The 24,197-nt window shown below is 42.9% G+C and overlaps 1 protein-coding gene across 1 annotated transcript in view; it reads right to left on the bottom strand.

The window, feature by feature from the left end:
- CRTAC1 (cartilage acidic protein 1) overlaps positions 1-24,197 on the bottom strand; it is a 183,599-nt gene that overhangs the window by 42,454 nt on the left and 116,948 nt on the right. The window contains 2 exon segments of the mRNA XM_020996911.2: positions 3,305-3,461; positions 10,399-10,535. Coding sequence (XP_020852570.1) covers positions 3,305-3,461; positions 10,399-10,535 — 294 coding nt within the window.

The raw sequence follows: 24,197 nt of genomic DNA, 5'->3' as shown, positions 1-24,197 counted from the left end.
TACAATCCACCCCCTGACGATCTCATCATTTTCCAGGATCTCATGCCATTCTTGCAGATCAAGTCACTTAAACGGCCGAGCTAGGCCTCTTCTCAGAACTGGGAGCTATTCAGAAAAATTGACTGTTCAATGTCGGGCTGATGCTTCTGCATGTTTGTGGAGGGTTGTTTTTTTTTTCCGTTCTTGGGAAAATATGGTTTATTACTGACACAGCCTTCCTGCAGAGCATCCCCACGTGCATCTTTGGGCATGCTCACGGTGCTTTAGATTTGCACAGTCCTTCATCCGCTAGTCATTTGTTAGTAAGTTTGTCCTCGCAAACTTTGTCAGCTCAGTTGGAATTAATCTTCCCCCTTTTACTGAGGTAGAAACATGGATGATGAAGACATAACTACCACCTTGGGAAGCAGTGATATCTCTTTCCGTGGAAAGCTTTAGAAACATGACAGACGCCCAGACGCCTGGAGGCAGGGGGATGATATCTCAGGGGGATGATATCTCATTTTCCATGTTTGTGAAGGGCCAGGGATTTCATCACTGCTTGAACTCCCTCCACCTGCAGGCACTCAAGCGATAAGCATTTATTAAGCAACTTCTGTATGCTCAGCTTGGGGATTGAGGATATGAGGACAAAGGGGAAATAGGGTCTCCCTTCAAGAAGCTTATCTTCTGATGGGGAGACAATGTGGACATAGATGCGTATACACAAAGTCATTTTTTGTGGGGGGAGGCATTGGCAGATGGGAGCATCAGGAAGGACTTCATGGAGAGATGGTGGCAGTAGCTGAGTCCTGAATCTAAAAGATGGAAGTAAGGAGGGATTTCATTCCAGGGATAGGGGACAGCCAGTCCTGAATCACAGAGACAGGAGATGGAGCTAGGACCACCACCACCATCATCACCATTATCACATGTAGGGCTTTGAGATTCCAATAACGACCCTGTGAGATGTGTACCAATATCATCTTTATTTTACAGATGAGGAAACTGAGGCTGAAAGAAATTGAGTGACTTGGCCAGACTGAGAGCTAAAGTCCGAAGCTAGGCTTGAACCCATACTTTTCTGACTCCAAGTTCAGTGCTGTATCCATTGAGACCAGATTAAAATGTAATCGGGACATGTTTAATAAAATAAATAAAAATACAATACAACATAGATAATGTTCATTTGTGGTTTTCTAAGTCAATGTGCAGACTGCAGGGATACATTTCTATTTGAGTTTGACACCATTAGCTACTTTCCAGAGATCACTTATGAAGAACAATAAGACATGTCATTTGCTGGGGTAAATGAAGGGAAATAAAGTAAAATATGAGCGTCTAGAAAAGTAGGTTGGGGGGCAGCTAGGTGGTGCAGTGGATAGAGCACTGGGCCTGGAGTCAGGAAGACCTGAGTTCAAATCTGGCCTCAGACCAAACACCTGACACTTACTAGCTGTGTGACCCTGGGCAAGTCACTTAAACCCCAATTGCCTAAGAAAAAAAAGGAGTCAAAATTTAAAAAGTAGGTTGGGATCCAATCGTTACAAGCTTTCATCGCTAAACAGAGGAATTTACATTTGATCCTAGAGCTAATAGGGAGTCCATGGAGTTTATTGAGTAGGAGAATGACATAGTCAGATGTGTGCTTTAGGAAAATCACTTTGGTAGTTGAGTGGAAAATGGATTAAAGAAGGGAGAAATCAGGCAGGGAGTCCTGTTAGGAAGCCAGTTCACAAACCACCTACTATCAGGTATAGTCTCAGCCAGCTGCTTGTGTCTCAGACAAATGAAATGACCCGCCCGTGGTCACATTATCTAGGGAGTGTCAGAAGCAGGATCTGAACCCAGGTTCCAGGATCCAAGTCCCATGCTCTATCCTCACCCCATCCTGTCTCCAGAGACATTGTAATACAATTTTAAAGGCATAACTGGCAGTGTTTCTAATGAGAATTCTGTTTTCAAAGTCTGGATTGGTCTTAGTTTGGCTGAAGTTAATGTAATAAGTCGTTTGGAATTTTGGACTACTAGGTTTGAGTTACCCATTCCTGGACTTTCTCTACCATGCCCCAGAAATCTCTTTACCCTTTGAACTCACTCCAAGCCTGGAATTCACACACTGGAAGTACCATCCATCCCTTCAGTCTTTCCCTCTGACTGGCTGGTTCTTCCAGAACCTCCATTTAAGGAGGGTACCTAGCCCATCCATATCTCATTCCTCTCTAGGCTAGACTCTGGACTTTATCAAACCCTTCCCCTACCAGTTACCCACTCCCCTGCTCCAGTTTCCTTTTATGTGTTATGTTCCCTCATTAGAATGTAAGGTGCTTGAAGGCAGGAATTGTCTGTCCTCCTTTTTGCTTTTACTTGTATTCTCAGCACTTAGCACAGTGACTAGCACATAGTAAGCCATTCATAAATGGTTGATGACTGACTGCCTGATTACAACTCGGGCAGAGACCTGTCACCAGTCATTCAGTGACAAGTAGCAAGGGTTTAGTCAGCAACCATGTTGAATAAGAAAAAGGCCTCCCTGCTAACAAGGACAACAACACAACCTCACTGGTCAGTGACCACTCCCAGTAGGTCCGCTATCTACCAACACGTATGGGGGGAAAGTAGAGATTTGAAATGAGAACACAATTCTTTGAACCCACTTATCCTAGACAGGGCTCTGCTGAGGCTCAGGTATTTAGCACTCAGCTCCTGACTGCTTATGCGTAAATGAGTAACTTCATCCGCTGTTTGGCCATAACAGATGTTTTAAACCATAGCTTGCGTGATGTGTTGGTTTTCTCCTACAGAACTTAATCACTCATCATTTAAGATTCAGCTGTGACCCGGAGAGAAAGGAACCTAGGAAGAGTCGCACCTCATCCTCCCCTTTATGGTCGCACTGGACAAGCTGACCTTACTGCCAATGCTTGCTTGGGGCTCCCCAGGGCCTGCTAAGGATCCCCACTCTTTGTGAGAAATAGGTTGGAAATATCCTCTTATGGCGAGAAAAGGGCTAAGCTAAGACGTTCATCCATGCTCATCATCTGTGGCCCTCGTCTTTCACCTTCTCATTTACATGGGATAGGAGATTCAAATCTGTACTTTTCTTCTTCCTCAAGCCACAGGCTAGACTTCGTAGGACTCAGCTTTGTAGGAGCTGAGTTCCGTGGACAATATTGCCCTGATCAATTATTATTATCATCATTCATATCATCATTTCAGAAACATGATTTCAACTCAGGTCTTCCTGACTCCAAGTACAACACTCTTCCCTACAATATCCCCTCCCCCCCATTCCTTCCCTCCTTGTCCCCCTTAGTACCCCTACCTGTGTATTTGCTGACCCCAGCTTCAGCAGCCACATCACTGAGAGCCAGAATGCCCCTGGAGAGATCGCTGGCCTCTGGATCCATTTCAATGAGGGCGTCTGGGCCCACATTGCCATTGGCGTAATTGGCTATGTAAATGGAGTAGCGGCCAGAGCCCTGCAATGGAAGAGAAGGGGGTGAGCAGGGTCGACAGTTTCCTTCCTCAGTCTATTTGTGCCTTTTTTGTAAGAATCAGCTCTCCCTTATTCCATCATTGACTATGGACCTTTCACTAAGCTCTGCCCTTTTTCCCCCAAGCTCCCCTGGGACATCATATCTACTCTCCATCTTTAACTTCTCTCTCTCTCTCTCTCTCTCTCTCTCTCTCTCTCTCTCTCTCTCTCTCTCTCTCTCTCTCTCTCTCTCTCTCTCTCTCTCTCTCTCTCTCTCTCTCTCTCTCTCTCTCTCTCTTTCTCTCTCTCTCTCTCTCTCTCAACTACTACTGCTAAACTTACTCCATCCACCTAGCACCCAGCACAGGAGAAGCTCAGGAAATATTTGTGGATTGGCTGATCTATCAAAAGGAAAATAATAATTCAGGACAACTAATGTACTTTATATACCTCTATATCTCTTCTACATCTTTTATTATGGCCTTACAGGACTGTGTGGGTGTATGAAGTATGTATACACCCACCAACCCCTCCACAGCCAACCAGCTGCATCTTTTACACCCTAATCTTTTAAACCAGTTTCTCCTGGGAAGACGATCATGAGCCACTTTAAGGTGACTAATGGATGAAGCAGGGGAGGAGCGAAAGGGCCCATTTTCTTCTCCCAGCAACCCATATATAAGCTCTGGGAAAACAGAGATTGTGTCTTTAATGTGTCATGCTCCGTGCTGCTCCTGCTTACAGGATTTACTGAAGATTTCTGCTCTTTTATACTCTCATGACAATGACCACTGCTGCTACTCCTGATCCCTGCACATGGATGAAATTTCTTCATTTGGGGAGAATTTTGATGGGAGTGGGCCTCCTTACATGTAGCCAAGTGCTCGATGAATATTTGACAATGAACAACGGCATTAACTGGGTCAAAGGAGATAAAGTATTGTTGTTGCTGACTTCCTCCACCTTTCTGTGGGCATCAATCTCACAACAAATGTTTAATTAAGTCCCTGAAGAATGAATTGTATTGAGTTCCTCATGCCCAGAACAACCTGTCCCTTTTTGAAACATCTCTTGGTGCTGCACCGTATTTGATTATCACTTATCTTGCCTCATTTCCTAAGGGAATTTGCAATCCAATAGAAGTGAGGAATAATCAAGACAATATGGATATAAAGTTAATTAGTACATATTAATATAAGGGTACCAGAAAGGGTCTATGGTAGTGAAGAGGCATGTAGAGGAAGAGCAGTAGTCCTTGTATGGGACTTGTGCTCATATAGAATCTGGGCTAGGGTCCTTTTATCAACATCTGTGGAAGCTAAGATAACCATAGTCTGAGATTGCCCAGAGAAAATTCTGGATGGGGTCAATTGGGCGAAAAAGAGTGATAACTTTTAGGAGCATCCCATGGTTGGACCTGGTTAATGTGAGTCCAGAACTTGGGGTTGCTGCATCAGAGGCTATAAAGTAATCCCAAGTATGAAATCCAGCCCTTTATCGAGAGAAAATCCTGAGTGGTGTAATTCTTTTCTTTTCCTTTTTTTCATAATTTATTTATTTATTTTTTCATAATTTATTTTGATTTATCAACAATCACTTCCATAAGCTTTTGAGTTTTAAAATGTTTCTCCCCCTCCCTCCCCTCCTCCCTCCTCAAGATGGCACACAGTCTGATATAGGCTATACATATACATTCCTATTAAACATATTTTCACATTAGTCATGTTGTAAGGAAGAATTAGAACCAATAGGAGGAACCACCAGAAAGAGGAAACAAAACAAAATAGAAGAAAAAAATAGCAAATAGTATGCTTCGATCTGCATTCAAACTCCACAATTCTTTCTTTGGATGAGGACAGCATTTTCCATCATGAGGTCTCTGGAGATGTCTTAGATCCTTGCATTGCTGAGAAGGGCTAAGTCTATCAATGTTAGTCATTGCACAACATGGCTGTTACCATGTACAACATTCTCCTGGTTCTACTCACTTCACTTTACATCAGTCCATACAAGTCTTTCCAGGTTTTTTTTTAAAGTCAGCCTGTTCATCGTTTCATACAGCACAATAGTATTCCATTACATTCATTCATATATCACAACTTGTTCAGCCATTCCCCAACTGATGAACATTCCCTCAGTTTCCAGTTCTTTGCCACCACAAAAAGAGCTGCTATAAATATTTTTGTACATGTGGGTCCTTTTCTGCAATTCTTTTCAAAAGGAGATGTTTGCCTGTGGGTTTGCTGGTGCTGGGAAGGACAGCAGCAAAGGACGTAAGTCATGACCTGGAGTAGCAAGGCACACAGACTTCTTACTCTGTTATGACCTTGGGTTCCCTAGCCTTCTTTGAGACTTAGGTCAAGTAACTCTTCTATGTGAGGCCTCTCCTGACACCCTAGTTGTGAGTGTTCTCCCCAAATTACTTTGTATTTCTTTTGTAGATATTTTGTATGTGTATGTGTCCATCCCCTCCCCCCCCATTAGAACGTAAGCTCCTTGAGATCAGGGAGTATTTCATTTGGTTTTTGTATCATCAAGGTCTAGCATAGTGTTTGGCACATAATAGCTGCTTAAAAATGCTTGTTGAATTGTATACAGGAACAGCAACATTGTGTGATGATTAACTATGAATGACTTAGCTCTTTTCAGCAATACAATGATCCAAGAAGCATCCTATTTTCACTTTATTTTCTGTGTTTTTTTTTCTTTTTGGTCTATTTCTTCTTTCACAACATGACTAATATGGAAATATGTTTTACATGATTGCATATATATAACCTATATCAAATTGCTTAGGAAAAGGGGAGGGGAGGGAGGGAGAAAAATTTAGAACTCAAAATTTTGTAAAACTGAATGTTAAAAATTGTCTTTATATATAATTGGAAAAAATAAAATGCTATTAAAAGACTTGTTAAATTGAACTACTTCCAGCTCTGAAACAAACTAGCAGTGTGACCTTGTTGGCATACCAATTAACCTCTCTGGGCCACCATTTTCCAAATCATTTTCCAAAATTACCACCACTAGTACTAGTACTATTACAGTACTAGAACTACTAATAGTAACTGACACATGCAGTGTTTTAAAGTTTGAAAAATCCTTTTCATATCTATGTGTGTGTGTGTGTGTGTGTGTATTATACATATATATATATATACATATATATATATATATATATATATATATATCTCATTTGAGCTTCATCATAGTCTGATGAAGTTGGAACTATTATCACCATCTGAGTGATGAGGAAATTAAGGCTCAGAAGGGTTAAATGACTTGCCTGTGGTCACACAGCTAATAGCTACCAGGGGCAGAATATTTATTTCTCAACAAACTGGTGTTGGATCCCCTTCTTGCCAGATATTCACCAATTCAAGGCTAAAATACTCCGTCCTCTTCACCATGCAGCCTTAAAAGGGATGCAATTAACCCCTCCATACCTCATAGAGTCACAGTGAAGATAAAATGGAACAGTGAATGTGGTTATACTTTGAAAAGGGGAAAAAGCCATACAAGCATAAGGCACTATTAGTATTAATGATCAAGGGTGGCTTTTGGCAGAAGATGAAAGGTGGATGAAATAAGATGTGGCAGAGTTAGGGATAAGATTGTTCCAGACATGAGGAATGATATAAGGTGGGGCTCAAAAACAGGTTAGAAAAAATGAGTCTTTGGCTACAGAATGGACACAAGTAGGGAACTGTCTGATTAAGGGAGGAGGGAGTGAGATGGTAAAGTCTGTCTGTGATCAAGGAACTGTGTGATGGATTTGGATGCAAGGCCTGGTTCAAATTTTAACTCTGTCATTGATTATCTGTGTGTTTTGTTTGGGCAAATCATTTAACTTCTCTGAGACTCATGGGATCACAGGTTTAGAGTATGAAAGGACCTCAAAGTCTGTCTAATCCAATCCCTTCATTTTACAGATAAGTAAACTGAACTCAAGAGAGTTTAAGTAACATGTCCAGGGTTATGGGGGATAATAAGTGGCGGAGCTGGCATTTGAATCTAGTTCTTTTGACTTGAAATCCAGAGCTCTTCCCAATGCACCCATTTCTTCACTTATAAAACGAGGGAGGAATTGGATCACATAATTGCTAAGGTTCCTTTGAGCTCTTAATCTTATGATCCGATTCAGATGAGAATGAGAGGATGGATGGTAAAAGGTTTTCAGGAGGTACAGGACATAGCAGGTCAATGAAAGCATTTATTAAGGGCCTATTATGTGCCATGTGCCAAAGGACTGGAGGTACACAGAGAGGCAAAAGACAGTCCCTACCCTCAAGGAGCTCACAGTCTAATGTGGGAGCCAGCACGCAAACAACCATGTGCAAATAAGAGAGATAGGATAATTGGGAAATAATCAACACAGGGAAGTCACTAACATTAAGGGGGATCAGGATAAGCTTCTTGTTTTTTGTTTTCTGTCCTTTCAGTCATGTCTGACTCTTCCCGACCCCATTTGGAGTTTTCTTGGCAAAGACAGTGGAGTGGTTTGCTGTTTCCTTCTCCAGCTCAATTTACAGATCAGGAAACTGAGGTGAACACAGTTAAGTGACTTGCCCAGGGTCACACAGCCAGTAAGTGTCTAAGGCCAGATTTGAACTCAGGCTTTCCTGACTCCAAGCCTGCTAGTCTACCACTGTGCCACCTCACTGTCCCCAAAGCATCTTATAGAAGGTGGGATTTTAGCAGGGACCTGAAGGAGTCCAAGGAAACCAAGGAGGTGGAGATGAGAGACAGCATTCCACGGATGGTGGGCAGCCAATGAAAATAATCAGTGTCTTGTAAGAGGAACAGTAAGGAGATCAGCGTCACTGGATCACCAAGTGTGAGTGTGTGTGAAGAGGAAGGGGTAGGAAGACTGGAAAGGTAGGAAGTGACCAGGTTAGGAAGAGTTTTTAATACAAAACAGAGACTTTTATATTTGATTCTGGAAGCAACAGGACAAAACAAAGGATTAGAATGAACAAAGTTAGGATTAAGTTTGCGAAGATGGGGTGGCATTGAGAGGCGGTATGATGGATCAAAGGACCTTGGTTCAAATTCTAGCTCTGCTACTTATTACCAGTATGAGCCGCAGGGACAGGGGACGAGGATAAGGAGGCACCAAATGGCATTCCTACTAGGGAGTGACATCAGTGATGGGGAAGACAGCCGGGAAGGAGGTTGATAAGCATGTGTTTGTTCAGATGAGAGAAGCGTGTGAATCTAATGGACTGTTCAGTTATATCCACGTAGCAGGGCCCATGGTATAGTAGGGGGTAGAGTACTGGGTGCAGTACCAGGAAGATCAGGTTTCCCATTCAGCCTTTGATAGTTACTATTTGTGTGACCACGGACAAGTCACTTAACCCTTTCTGTGCTTGTTTTCCCATCTACAAAAATGGGTATGATGACAGCAGTACTTGACAGGGCTGTTATGGAGTTCAAATGAGATAACGTATGTAAATCACTTCGAAAATCTTAAAGCATCCTATAAATGTCAGTTAGCACTGCTGCTAGCCAGCAAGTGTGGCCCAGGCTCTCTTTACTGAAGGCGCTGTGTACATTTGGCTTCCATGCCTACCTTCTCCCTTCATACCCAAATATTTTACCCTCCTTTCTTCTTCACTCCTCAGGTTTTGGGGGAGTCTTTGCTGGACGGTGAAAGTGACTATTCTCTTAAGGGAAGAGTGGGTGCAGGAGGATGGGATGGGGGAGAGGGAAGGAGAAAGCCTTTTTTTTATCCTGCAAACTTGACAGTCTTAAGGGGTTTGTGTGTGTGTGTGTGTGTGTGTGTGTGTGTGTGTGTGTGTGTGTGGAGGGGTCTATGATCTGTGATTTGGAGGGAACAGAGGCGGTGAACACTTCTGGCCAAGGACTGGCTATGCTAATGTTAATGTACTCTTGGTGAATTTTTTTTTTTTAGTATTCCGACTCAGTCTTTGTCTTGTGCTTAATTGTTTTGTGTGCAGAAAACCTTGTTAGGCCAGAAAACGTGTCTTTTTTTCTTGATTAACCTTTACACACCACCAAAAAGCTCTCCCTAAAGTTCACCATCCTAGCCCAGCTGAAAAAACCTGAAGGAGGAAGAGAGAGAAGTGAGGCCCAAAGCAGTAATCAGAGCTGCAGCATTGGCTCGCTCCACATACTGTCTTCCTTCTCTCTCCCAGCTCCCTACAATTCTCCTCACGACTTGGAGCTGTGCTCCGGGGATAACTCCCCCTTCTCCCATCACCTTGTGCCAGGCAGAAGTCCAGGTGGCAAGGATTCAGGTCAGGTCTAAATGTGGCTTCACAGCCCAGCTTGGCTCCTCTTCCCAGCACCAGCTTGTTAAGAAATAAATATTTATACCTGGCACCTGCCTCTTCCTCGGGCCTGGAGGCCCCTACTGTGAAGTTTCACGCTGAATCCCCAATCCCCTCTGTGTAATTTTGATTATGAAGTAAGCTGCCCCCTCCCAACAATCTTTCCCTAGAGTGTGGGGTCCCCAGGGATTGCTCCCTTTGAATGTGTGAGCTGACCAGGCAGCAGCGGGGCCCCTGATTTAGTGATAACTGTTTATAAAGTAGAGGAGGGTAAAGCAAAGGAGTGGGTGACAGAAGACATAAATCACCTCCACACTAAGAATCTAGCAGCAGCAGCAGCAGCAGAGCTAGCTTGGAGAGGGGCTCCAGCTGGGTAATAGCAGGAACCTGAGTGGGGAGACCCTCAATGTTGCCTCTCATTCCCAGAGTGTCTGGGCTCTGGGATCTCTACTGCCAGTCCTTGCTAGTTCACATCCAGCACTCACTGGACTCATCTGAGGGCACATAGGAAGAAAAGAAGGAAATCTCCAAAGATGAATGCCTGGGGTGGGGGTGGGGGGACATTTTCATCTTGGCCCCTCGTTCTAATCTTCTCATCTTATTCCCTTAACCTTCCACACAGTGTCTTTCAGTGTTCCTCCAACTCACCGTCCTGTCCACACAGGCCACGGAGCGGCCGGCAAAACGGCTGGCCACCCCACGACGGACGTTGACCTCGTCACTCAGGATGTCCTCCCAGCGGCCATTCCGAAACTTGAACAGCTTGTCCGTGTAAGTGGCAACCCCTGGAAAGAGGAGATGCAAAGCTGATGGCAAGTCAGGAGGCCCAGCCCAGCACCCTGGCCAGGGCATGTCCATATGATGTCCACTGGGAATCTCCCTTTCCCCCTCCCCTAATACAAATATGGCATTGGAGATATGGACATCTAGAATCTCTTGCCATGAAGAAACCTGAGAGCAGTCCAGACCCATATCTGTCAGAAGTAATGCTGCCAGAACTGAAAACTAACAGGATGCCTAACAATTGGGGAATGGTTTAACAAATTATAGTACATGAATCTAATGGAATACCATTGTGCTGTAAGAAATGATGTAGGGTGTGTTTCAGAGAAACATGGGTAGACTTGTATGAACTCATGCAGAGTGAACTGAGCAGAACCAGGACAACAATTTACGTAATAACAGCATTGTAAAGACAAACAACTTTGAGGGACTTGAGAAGTCAGATCAATGCACTGACCAGCCGTGATTCTCCAGAACTGATAAGGGCATGTGCTACCTACCTCCTCCCAGAGAGGGGATGGGCTCAGGGTGCAGAATGACACATGTATTTTTCGGAAACGGACAATGTGGGAACTTGTTTTGCTTGACTTGAATATTTTGACAAGGGTTTTGATTTTCTTTTTCCAAATGGAGGAGGTGGAAGAGAGAAAAAATAGATTTTTTAAAATTGAAAAACAATTAAATTAAAAAAAAGTAATTCTGCTTGGCTATTCTATGATAATGACTCAAACCAGGGATTCACAACAGAATCAGGAGAAGAAAGGATAGTCAATGAATCCAGAACATGAGGGGCTCCAACACTGAGAGGAGATTGATTGCCTCTATCACCTACAGAACAGGAAGGCTGATGATTCCTTTCAGTGGCACAATCTCTTTGAGTAAAAAAAAAAGGAGTTTGGGAAGGGTCCTGGCAGGAAGGAGACAGGAAGCATGATGTCTTGGAAGAAAACAATTTAAAATCAGCAGGCCAATTTTCAAGGTTCAGCTCTGCTTTTTAATGTCTGTAAAAGTTTGGGCAAATCATGTAACCACCCTGGATCTCAATTTCCACTTTTCTAAAGTGGAGTTGAACCAAATGACCTTTATCGTCTATTATAATTCCCCAAATCCTATAATCTAGGGTGAAGATTTCCCTAAGGACAACCCCATGGCCTCTTTCTCTTAGAATTGGAAATCCTTTAATGGAAAGTGGGAAGAATTCAGTTCAATTTATAGCATTTATTAAGTACTTACTATTTGTGAGATACAGTGCTAGGGCTACAAAGACATGAATAGTTCAGCAACCTGAGTACTTATTGACTTGTCCAAGCTCAGTTCTTCCCCTTTACCCTTCTCTCTCACTTTTCTTCTTTTATTAAAAACAACCGATATTCTCACTTTGTGGACTGGCATGGGAAACCCTGGGAAGAAAAGCCAAGGAAGGGAATGGATGAATTAAAAAAGAATCATTTGTTAAGTGCTTACTTTGTGCTAAACACTGAGGATAGAAATAGAAAAAGTCAGTCTCTGCTCACAAAGGGCTTATACTGTGGTTGAGGGAGATAACATAAAAGAGAAAGTTTAGCTCTAGGGCAGAAGGAAAGGCCCCAGTGTCTTCAAGGTGTGGTAGTAGGTCTGATGGCAAGGCCAAGGGATCCTTAGGTTACAAGGGAGAACAAAATGTATACCAGTCAGGAACTCAAAAGAACTGGGTTCTAGTCTTGGCTCTGTGACTCTGGGGAACTGCCTACAATTGTCCACTATCTGGGGACTCTGAGAGCCATAGTTTCCTCAGCTGTAAAATGAATAAATGAATTCTAATATTTGCTCCAGTCCTAACTTTTTCTGAATCAATAATTTTTAAGGTGACCGACCCTATGATACCTACTATTCAAGTTTATAATGACTTGTCAAGAGTCAATAATGGGGTGGCTTCAGCCTAGTGCTCAGGACATTCAGTCCTGAAACATAGCATGTGGGAGATTTCCCAAAGAGGAAGGAGCTAGAGTCTTTGAGGAAGAAGTAGCTGCTTGTTCTCCAAAGAATGATGATAAGACCCTAGAGACGTTGTCAGGTGAGAGATTATCCAATAAGGGTCAGGGGAAAATAAGACTGAGTAGTTATGGTTGCTGAGGGGTACCGAGGTCAATATTTGTCAAGATGATAACAGAGAGGTCTGCCATCTTGCTGGAACCTGTACTCAGGATGTGACAGAAAACCTCCCATGACTTGTCAGACTGGATGACTACTACCCAAGCCTGGTGATTCACATGGGCATACATGTAGCTGCCAAAGAAAATGAAAGCACTGATAAAGGTTGTGAAATTTTCGACAAGAAATTGAAGGTCTTAGGTGTATGGGTTGTGTTCTCATAGTTGTTAACAATTTGAAGGAAAAGCTTTAAAAAGAGAAAGGAAGATTTGGGATGTGAATGGCTCATTTAAGAAGAGGGTTTCTGTTTTGAATTTTTGGACTACAAAATAAAATAGGGGAATGACGGGTTCCTGGTCAGGGATGGAAGCCACCCTAACAAGCTTTGGTAACCACTATTTGACTGGAGCTTGGCTAATCTATTAAAAAGGGCTGTAGACTGAAGAGGAGGGGGGAAGAGGGATAGTGGAAACTGCCTACAATTATCCATGAAGGTGAATACACAGAATATAACAAAGTGAATTGGAGATTATAATACAAGGAGGCAAATTTGAATATCCATCCATATGACTTAATAGGATAAGACCAACGAGTAGAATGTGCCTCTGGAAGGGTACATTGTAAACAAAATCAACAGGATAGGTAAAAGGGATGGGGGGAGAGGAGGGTATGATGGTGCAAAGTAACATTGTATGTTAAAAGAATACTTATATTTATGTGAGGAAACCAAGGAAGCAGAGAGGAGAATGGTGAAGAACATTTTGATGAAGATCAGGAAGGGCAGAAACAGAAAGAAGTGATATTGTCACTAGAGTAGACTACAGACCACCTACACACAAACAGGGAATAGATGAGGAGTTTGCCTAACACTGAAGCATGATAGGGTAATGATGGAAGTCTCTGATTATCTCAACATATAAAGGAGGCTTCTCTCTGTCCAAAGCAAAGAGATTGATGGTTTCCTGATTTGCCTTGATAATTTCATCCTTCGAAAGGTGGAGGAAACAAGGGGAATTGATATTCTGCATCGAATTCTCCCCAACAAGGTTACTTGGTGGAAAAGATTGGGAATTTTGGAAGTGACTTTCTCCTTGGAAAGCTAGGCACAGTCTGACAAACATCTCACAAATTTTGAATGCTTCAGAGAAAGGACATGTCCTAAAATTCTGAAGGGGAAGTTAGTCCAGGAGGGCACCTTCCAAGGATGAAAAGACACAGAGAAAGTCCAGGTGTGGTGATGCATGCCTGTCATCCTTGTTACTTGGGAAGGCTGAAGAAAGCGGGTCGCTTGAGTTTGGGAGTTCTGAACTACAGGACGGCCAAAATTGACCAGATGTCTACATTAAGCCCCATAGCAATATGGTAAGCCTCTGAGAGCAAAAGGCCATCAGGTTGCCTTTGTTGTTTCTGTCATTTCTGACTTTTCTGTGATATTATTTGGGTTTTTATTGGCAAAGATACTGGAGTAGTTGGCTATTTCCTTCTCCAGCTCATTTTACAGATGCGGAAACTGAGGCAAACAAGGTTAAGTGACTTGCCTAGGGTCACACAGCTACTAAGTATCTGAGGCTGGATTTGAACTTAGGAAGATGAGTCTTCCCCATTTCAGGTCCTACACTCTATCTACTATGCCATCTAACTACCCATCATGCTATCTAAGGAAGGGCAAACCGGTCCATTTCAGAAAAACAGAACAGATTAGACCTTCCACACCAATAAGTAGGGAGATCAGACCCTTGACTGCGCCCACTCTCAATCTTGCTTTCAACTTGGGTAAGAGAGGGAGTCACTCAGTCAATTAGCACTTATTAAATACCTACTATGTGCCAGGGCATTGTGCTAAGTTTTAGGGATACAAAGAAAAGAAAAAACAAACAAACAAACAAACAAACAGTTCTTGCTCTCAGGGATTTCACAACCTAGTGAGGCAGAAAGGGAGACCTGGTTCAAAAAAAAAAGACATAAAGGGAAACAATCCTGATGTGGAAGAAAAGAGGACCCATTTAGTGAGATAAGTATGGATAAATAGGGAACTCATGCACCCGCTTAATTTGAAAAAGATGGATGCAACATCAGGTAAAGGAGGATGAGGACAAAAGCGTCAGTGTCAGGAGTACTTCAAGCTCAGAATAAATTAAGACAGAGAAGTCATGCTAAGAACCAAAAAGGAGAGGAGGACCACTGCCCAGCAAGGAGGGGATGGCCACTGATGATGGACAGAAGGTGGAATTCAATAACCTTTAGTTTGTTTCTGATTTCTCTGCCAAGGTGAGTGATATTTGGATTGGAAATGATAGAACAAAGTGGATCCTAGGAAGTTAATATTCCGAATAAGTAGAGACATAGCAAGGGAACACTAGCTGCCTTAATGAGTTCATATCACCAGGGCCAGATGAACTACAACCTCCAATCCTGTAAGAATGGGCTAACGTGATTATTGAACCAGTGTCAGTGACCTTTGAAAGATCATGAAGCATTGGAAGGTATAGCAGGACTGGAGAAGAGCAAATGTTGTCCTGATTTTCAAAAGGGGGGGGAGGAGAATAAAGCCTGCAAGCTATAAGCCATCAGAGCTTGACTAGGGATTCCTGGCAAAATTCTAGCCTGTTATCAGTGGCCAGTGACAGTCTAGAGAGGGAATCATCTGCCAAAGCCAGCATGGCTTCATCACCAACAACGCATGCTAGCCTAACTAGGGAATGTGCCATTTCAGAGGCACATTCTACGCACTGGTCTTATCCTATTAAGTCATAGATAGATAGATACATACGTACATAGATAGATACATAGATACACAGATAGATAGACGTATGTAAAAATTTGCCTCCTTGTGTTATAATCTCCAATTCACTTTATTATATTCTGTGTATTCGTCTTCATGGATAATTGTAGGCAGTTTCCACTATCACTCTCCCCCTTCCTCTTCAGTCTACAGCCCTTTTTAACAGATTAGCCAAGCTCCAGTCAAATATGTGGTTACCAAAGCTTGTTAGGGTGGCTTTCATCCCTAACTAGACTAACTTATTTTTTGAAAAGGTCTGGTAGATCAGAGAATCCTACAGCTATTTGTCTACATTTTTATCTACATTTAAGCACAAACTTGGACAAAGTAACTCCAGATGGTTTTTATGAACAAGCTAGGCTGCACGCTAGTGTCCTTCGGTAGATTTAAAGCTGGTTGGATGGTCAGACCCAATGAGTAGCCAACAACAGTTCAGTGTTGATTTGAAAAGGACCTAATGGAGTGCCTCAGAGATCTGTGATTGGCTCGGTCATGGTTTAACATTTTTGTCAATGACTTGGATAAAGGTATTGCTTATCAAATCTGAAACTGACCCCAAATTGGGAGGATAGCTATTGCTACTTGGACTATTATGCTCCACTCTAGGCACCTCATTTTAGGAAGGACATTGATAAGATGGAAGGTAGCCAAAAGAGGTCATTTAGAATGGTGAAGGGTCTGAAGAACAGGCCGCATGAGGAGCTATGAAAGGAATTAGTGGTGTTTAACTTGGAGAAAGAGAAGACTTGGGGGCTGACGTGATAGCTGTCTTTAAGTACTTAGAAGGCTGTCTGTGGGAGAGGGATTAGTAGACTTGCAATGTTTGGCCCCAGGAGGCAGAACTATGGGAGCAATGAGTAGAAATTGCAGAGGCAAATTTAGGCTTGGCATGAAGAAGAAAAATGCCTAAAAAGTAGAGTATGTCCAAACAATTAGAGAAGTCTGAAAGTGGAAATGGATGGCCTCAGGAGGTAGTGGGATCCTGTACATGACTGGAGGATTTTAGACAACAGTTGGATGACCAGTTACTGTGGTGTGGTCACAAGAAATCTCGTTCAGGTATAGGATGAATTCGTTGGCTTCTGAGGTTTCTTTCAGCTGGGAGATTCTATGATCACAATCCCTACCTTAATCTCCAGGCTTCCAGGGCCACTTAAACTGTGAAGAGTCTTCCTGGGCTATACTGGGTACATAGATTACTTTCAGGGCCTGCCATTGGCCACAGTGATACTCAGCAAACCACTGCAAGGACCTGGGTAAGGCAGCACCTCAAAACTGGAAATAATGATTACTCATGCTTATCAAGAACTTTCCTTACAACAACCATATCCATTTAATAAATATTTATTATGTGCTTACTGTGTGCCAGGCATTGGGATTATGAGACAAAAATGAAGTCTTCCTTTCCCCAAAGAACAGCTAACATTCAGGTAAGTCACCACTATTTGTGGATGAAGAAATTGAGGCTTAAATTTGCCCAAGATCACATTACTAATAAGTGGCAGAACCCAGATTTGAATCAAATTTGTTTGTGGTTTGTTTGTTTCCTGATTTCTAGCCTGGTGCTCTCTTCCCCTTTACTCTTCCACGGAGACATTCCTGGTTCAGTCTAATCCTTCTATCTAAATGATTCCTGGAGACTGTTACGCTACATCAGGGAAGACATTTTTTTGGGGGGGTGTTGGGCAATGGGGTTAAGTGATTTACCCAGGGTCACACAGCTAGTAAGTATTATGTGTCTGAGGCTGGATTTGAACTCAGGTCTTCCTGAATCCAGGGCTGGTGCTGTATCCACTGCGCCACCTAGCTGCCCCCCAGGGAAGACATTCTGAGAGAGAAAAGATCTCAGAAGAATCAGGGACCCATGTTGTTTTCCTACCCTGCCCTCATTGGAGAGAACAGAGAAAGAGATTTTGCTAGGGACTTCTATTTTTCTTTGTTTTTTTCTTTTTATTGAAATAATTTATTTTTACATAACCTTTATTACCAAATATATCACTATTCCTTCCCCTACCCAGCAAAATATAAGAAATATTTTAAAAGGGGAAAATCTGTTCAGCAAAACTGGCCAATACATCAACTGTGTCTGACTGAATACTCAATATTCCACACCAATAGTGCCCTACCTCTGCAAAAGAAGGGAGGGAGGTGCATTTTCTCAACTGTTTTCTAGGACCAGGCTTAATCATCGTATTACACAAAATTCAGTTGTTTTGTTTTCATTTATATTTATGTTTCATTGTTGTAGTCACTGTATATATTCTTTTTTTGGATCTGAAGCTCATATGTCTTCCTATAATTCTCTGAATACATTGTATTAAGTGTTTCTTCTGGCACAGCAATATCCTGGTATAGGATGATCAATATAGAACTGGAAAAGACCTCAGAGGTTGCCTACTCCATTCCCCTCACTTTACAGTTGAAGAAACTGAGGCACAGAGAAGTTAAGTGACTTGCACGGGATTACACAGCTAGTAAGTGTCTGAGGCGGGCTTCCAACTTGGGTCTTTCTGCCTCTAACTCCAGCACTCTAAGATGCCACCAAGCTTATATTCATGTACCACAATGTTTAGCCATTCTCCAACTGATGGGTGTTTAGTTTGTTTCTAGTTCTTTACTAACACAAAAAGGGATGCTTTAAATAATCTGGTGTATACAGTATCTTTATTTCTTTGATCTCCTTAGGATATATGTCTTGAAGTAAGATCTTTGGATCAAAGGGTATGGACATTTAGATCACCTTTTGAGCATAATTTCAAATTACTTTCCAGAATAGTTGAGCCAGAGGCAGCTAGGTGGCACAGAGGATAGAGCACTGACCCTGGATTCAGGAGGACCTGAGTTCAAATCTGGCCTCAGACATATAACACTTACTAGCTGTGTGACCCTAGGCAAGTCACTTAACCCCATTGCCTGGCCAAAAAACCCAAAACAAACAAACAAACAAACAAAGGCATAGTTGATTTAATTCATGGTTAGGTAGGGACTTTTTGATGCTTGTCTTCAGAATTTGCCTCAGAAGATGTAATTGTTATCTGGGGCTGAAGCTGTCATTGAAGAGAGAGAGCCCTTCTATGTCCTTGGCTAAACCCTAGAGGGCCATTCTCTCTACACCTCCTAAAGCAAGCATGGCATAGTAGACAGCGCTGGACTTCGAGTTAGATAAACTTGGTTAACCACTTGGATGTTTTGTTACTCATCTTCTCTTATAATTTTTTGTTCTACTTTTCATTCATTTGTCAACTTATGCTTTTCTAGGTTTTAAATGAAAATGTCTTCTTCATGAAATCTTTGGTGATTTGAGCACCTGTCTCTCACTTTATTACTTCTCCTCTTTTGTTGATGGATTTACCCTTGGGGCTGGACCCCAGTGCTGTCTCAGCCTCTTCCCATGATGGGGAATTTACTTTCCATCAGTCATATTCCCGAGTAATTTCTGGGGGTATAGAACTGGCTTCAGCTTGGTTTACTAGCCCTTTTCCTTCAAGCCCAATACAGCTCTACGTGCTGGTTTCTGTGCTTCTGTCCCCTTTTTTCTTTAGTTCTCTGAGCTGAATCCACATCCGTTTGAAAGATTGGGAGAGAGGTGTAGGTTAGGATTTGGGGGATAGCCTCTACTGCTTTGGGGTTAGAGAATCCCTAAGCCAACTCAGATAGAAGGGAAGTGTGGTTGTTGCTCAGTTGTTTTGGTCATGTCTGATTCTTTGTGACCCATTTGGGGTTTTCTTGGCAAAGATACCAGAGTGGTTTGCCATTCTCGAACTCATTTGACAGATGAGGAAACTGAGGCAAACAGGGTTAAGTGACTTACAGCTAGTAAGGGTCTGATGCTGTATTTGAACTCAGGAAAGATGAGTCTTCCCGACTCTGGACCCTGCACTCTGTCCACTTCATCACCTAGCTGCCCGGGGGAACCTGGTCCTCCCCTCCTATTCCTCCCTAGCCCTAAAGTGGTTGGGCAGAGTCAGCATCCACTGCTTACTGCAACAGGATGATGGAGAAAGACAAACACGGGGTGCACTGTCTCTGAAGTCTCTGAAGCAGCAGGGAAATCCATGAAGGAATTTCAAAGCAGAAGCTCGTGGGTCAGTTCGTAATTACAGGGTGGAGGTTGGTGGGGGAGGAGTATTGAGTGAGCTCTTTATCATTCACCACCGTTAATTGACAAAGCTGTTACTTTGTTGAACCCCTTCCTTTCTTATCCTATGGATACAGTTGTGATTGTTCTTCCTTTGGTGAAGAATTCTTCTTTGACTTTTTTTTTTTGAGAGTTAGGATTGGAGAAAATATCTAGTCTTTCATCTTGTTGGACACATGACACAGACCTTTAGATTTGGATTTCAGTCTCAACTGTGATACTTATTAGCTATATGACCTTTAAACTCTGTGCCTCAGTCTTCTCATCTGTAAAATGAAGATAATAATATCTGTAGGCAGCTAAGTGGCACAGTGGATAGAGCACTGAGTGTGGAGTTAGGAAAACTCATCTGGCCTCAGACACTAACTGTGCGATCCTGGGAAAGTCACTCAACCCTGTTTGCCTCAGTTTCCTCAGCTGTAAAATGAGCTGAAAAAGGAAATAACAAACCACTTTGGTATCTCTGCCAAGAAAACCCCAAAATGGGGTCACAGAGAGTTTGACACAAATGAAAAACAGCTCAACAAAATACCATTTCATAGAGTTGCTTCTAAGTTCAAATGAAATAACATGTGAAATGTTTTGCCACCTTCAAGTGCTATATGTGTCTAAACGTGTCGAGCTTTGATAGCTTAAAATTGCACTAAAACTTTTGGGATGCTCTCTATTATTATTGTATCTTAGAGGGGTTCTTTCTGAGGAGGCACTGTCCACCCCACAACACTGACCCTTTTATGCTTTTTATATCTCCTTCCTTTAAACACAATAGCTCCTGTACTTGACTCTCAAATCAGAGGATCCTTAGGCCAAGAAAGGCCCTCTAAGTAATTTCCCTCGGGAGTCTCAACCCCCCATGGAAATTAGTATCTAAGAAGAGAGAAAGTTGTAGCACTCGCTGACCAAAGCTAAATGGTTCTGGTCTGTGCAGAGCATTTAAGGAGATTCCAGATACTAGGCTATAACTAGGGCAGGGTGACTAGAGCTTTGCCTTAGGGCACCAAATTTAGAGGGCACTGACTGTACTTGTAGTTTTTCAAGAGCATAGACATAATAGAATTTAGCATCTAGTTAGCAAGAATAATTAGTTAAAATAGAAAGCTACAGATGGCTGGCTGCAGTAAACTATCACTTCTCCACCATGCTTCACCCCCCAACTGAAGGCACATTTTCTGTCACGTTCCCTGGATGCAATTTGTGGTATTAAGACTGGCTATGCCTCTGCCAGATACAGACAACGCTGCTTTCTGAATACGCCAGAACCATAGGTCCTAAAGTGAAGAAGGGGCCCTGAATTTTCTCCACCCTAAGAACTATGCTGCCCCAGGGCTCCACTCTCTTCCCTTGAAGTCCCTCAACCTTCAGTACTCATGTCCAGGCAGGCCCTAGGGCCAAAGGGAAGAGGAGTTGGCATTGCTTTTCTATGGCCTCTTTCTCCTCTTCAGTCCCTTTGGCTTAAGAGCTGACCAGGGACACTCAGAAGAATAAACTAATTAAGGTAAAATGTGCAAGAGTGGTGCAGAGCCTTGTAGATCATAAATGGGAACGGTAAAATCAATGGCAGCCCTTCCGCAGGCGGCAGCAGAGGGGCCTGGGCGACAGGAGTAATGGGACTCCATGATTTAGGAAGAGCAAATGTTCTGGCAGCTGCAACCTGGGTAATTAGGTGTGTCAGGAAGACAGATAAACAGTGAGCCGTATGGGTCGATGGGACAGGTAATAAACGCCTGGGTGCTTTTCCCGGGTCCATGTCAGCACGTCATCCCTCCTGCCAGCTCCTTGGAGCTGCAGACGGCCTGGGGTGCTTCGCTAGGGGCCAGAGGACAGGCTGCTCAGGAAAGGGGAAGGCTGGTGGGAGCCCAAGGACCTTCCCAACTCTCCTGGAGGAGCCTGGGAGAGGACAGGTGAGTGAGGAGAGCTCGGAAGGTTGGTTGGGATGGGGACTCAGACCCCCAAGCTGGACCACACAGCCTTAGAGGATGCCAGGCCACTGTGAGAACCTGCTGCTGATAGGGCAATTAAGGGAAATCTTTTTTGGGCATGAGTCCTCATGCAAGCTGAAGCCTCGGCATGCAATCAATCAACAAATATTTATTGCTGAGACAACATGATTTAGAGGTAAGCACTGGACCTGGCATCACAGGAGTATAGGATTTAGAGCTGGAAGTGAGGTCAACTAATGCAATGCCCTTATTTTACAGGTGAGGAAACTGAGGCAGAGGAAAGTTCCATGACATACCTACTTCACAACTTGAAACTCAAACCTTAAAGTTTATACAAATGTTAACTATTCTTATTAGTGCCCTCAGTCACACGCGTAGCATCTGAACTCAGATTCTCTGATTCCAAATCCATTGCTTTCTCCATCAGACACACACTAGATCCATCCTGGCTCTAACATTTACTAGCTGGGGACTGTGGGCAAGGGAGCCCCTGTGCTATCTAACCTGTAAAGGAGGGGTGATATTTATCCTACCTCCTTCACAAGGCAGTTATGGGGAAAGGACATTGTGAACCCTAAAACACTACCTTAATGTATTATCATTACTATTATTATGGTGGTTGTTATTATCCCCAAACATCTAGTGTGTTCCAGGCACTGTGCTAGGCACCATGGGGGATACAAAGAAGTAAGAGATAGTTTATTAGTTTAGTGGGAAACTCTTTCTGATGTCTCCAGTGTCTTACCCTCTAAATCATCTTCTCTTCATTTTGCATACACACACACATATGTACTTATATAAATGTGCATGCACATATATACCAACACATACATGAACATGTATGAGTGTATGTATCCTGTGTACATAGGCTAGACTATAAACTATTTGAAGGCTGGGACTGTTTTCACTTTTGTCTTTGTATGCCCAGCAGCCACTACAATGCCTGGCACATAGTAGGTACTTTATAAAGGTTTGCTGATTGGCTGACTGATAAAAGTAAAAGCTAAACAATACGAAGTAGGAATTCATATACATCATGAAGCAGTGGGGGATTAATTGCAAAATGAGTGGTGACAATAAAAGGTTATATTTACATAGTACTTTGAGGGCTTTCCTCCAAGCAACTCTGCGAGGGAGGGAGGTATTATATTATTGTGTTATCCCCATTTTACAGTTAGGGAAATTAAGGCAAACAAAAGTTAAAAGTTTGAGGCCAAATTTGAACTCAGGTCTTCCCAAATTCCAGGACAAAGAGAAGGAGTATTGAGGCAAAATCAGGGGATTGTCACTAGTCAAAATTTGGTTGGAAGGGAGGAGAAGAAAGGGAAGTCACACTGTGAAGCAGAGGGAAAGAAATCTGGAGAAAGGAGTTGCTGTCGGACTGTGGAAGGCCTTGAATGCCAGGTTAATAAGTCTTGACGACAGGTAATGGGGAATCATTGGAGATTTTTAAGCAAGAGACTCGTCTAATATGAAGGTAAAATATAATATTAAGAGCACAGGACTTGGCATTTGAAGATCTGTATTCAAGTCCACTCTGCATGACCTTGGTCAAAGTCATTTCACCTTTGCCATCTGTAAATGAAGGTGCTGGAAGAAGCAATGGGGGATGGGAGATGCAGTGCTTGACTTGGAGTCAGGGAGATATAGGTTCAGATCCTGCCTTAGTCACTTGCTTAGTAGTGTGACTCTGGGCAAGTCATTTAACTACTGAGTCTCAGTTTCCCCATCTTTGAAATTAAGAGGTTGGATAAGATGACTTCTAAAGTGCCTTTCTCGCTTGAAATTTATGATCCCATGAATACACACCCCCTGGGATCTCTTCTGGGGCATCGAGGTGGCACAGTGGATAGAAGTTGGGCCTGGGACCTGAGTTCAAATCTGGCCTCAGACACTTACTAGCTGTATGACCCTGAGCAAGTCACTTAACCCTGTTTGCCTCAGTTTCTTTACCTCTCAAATGAGCTGGAGTAGGAAAAGGCAAACCACTCGAGCATCTTTGCCAAGAAAACCTGACATAGGGTCACAAATAGTTGGACACGACTGAAATGACTGAAAAAGAATGAGAAGAGGAAGAAGCTATGGTAGCTGTATCAATGTGTGATTTCACAACAGGATTTTAAGAAGGTTAACTTAGCAATAATGTGCAGAGTGGTCTGGAGTTGGAGAAAAGGGAGGTTGGAGGCCAGTCCAGGCAGAAGGTGATATGGGCTTGAATCAGGGTGGTCATAGTTGGAATGGAAGGGAAGGGTCAGATACAAGAGACACATCTAAGGATGGAGCTACAGGACTTGGGGATGACTAGTTGTGGAGGGCACAGGAGAAGCAAAAATCAATGAAGCCTCCATGTTTTCCCATCTTGTATGACTTGGAGAATGGTATGTGAAATAGGTGCGTCAGGAGAGTGAACCCATTTGGGGAGACATACAGGAGAGTAGATCATAGATTTATAGCTAGAAGAGACTTTGGAGGCCATGTGGTCCAACCATTTCATTTTATGGATAAGGAAACTAAGGTCCAAGTGCCTTGATATCACTCAGGGAGTATCAGAAGCAAGATATGAGCTCAGATCTTTTGATTTCAGAGATACTGAACCACGCTGCCTCCCAGATGTTAAGTTCTATTTTAGACCTGTGAGATTTGAAAATAATGGCAAGACTGCCCAATAGAAAAA

Source organism: Phascolarctos cinereus, unplaced genomic scaffold, assembly GCF_003287225.1.
Source record: "Phascolarctos cinereus isolate Bilbo 61053 unplaced genomic scaffold, phaCin_HiC Scaffold_3;HRSCAF=262, whole genome shotgun sequence".
NCBI classification, from domain to species: domain Eukaryota; kingdom Metazoa; phylum Chordata; class Mammalia; order Diprotodontia; family Phascolarctidae; genus Phascolarctos; species Phascolarctos cinereus.
The sequence above is the reverse complement of the archived record's forward strand: the minus strand, read 5'-3'. Positions and strand labels throughout refer to the sequence as shown.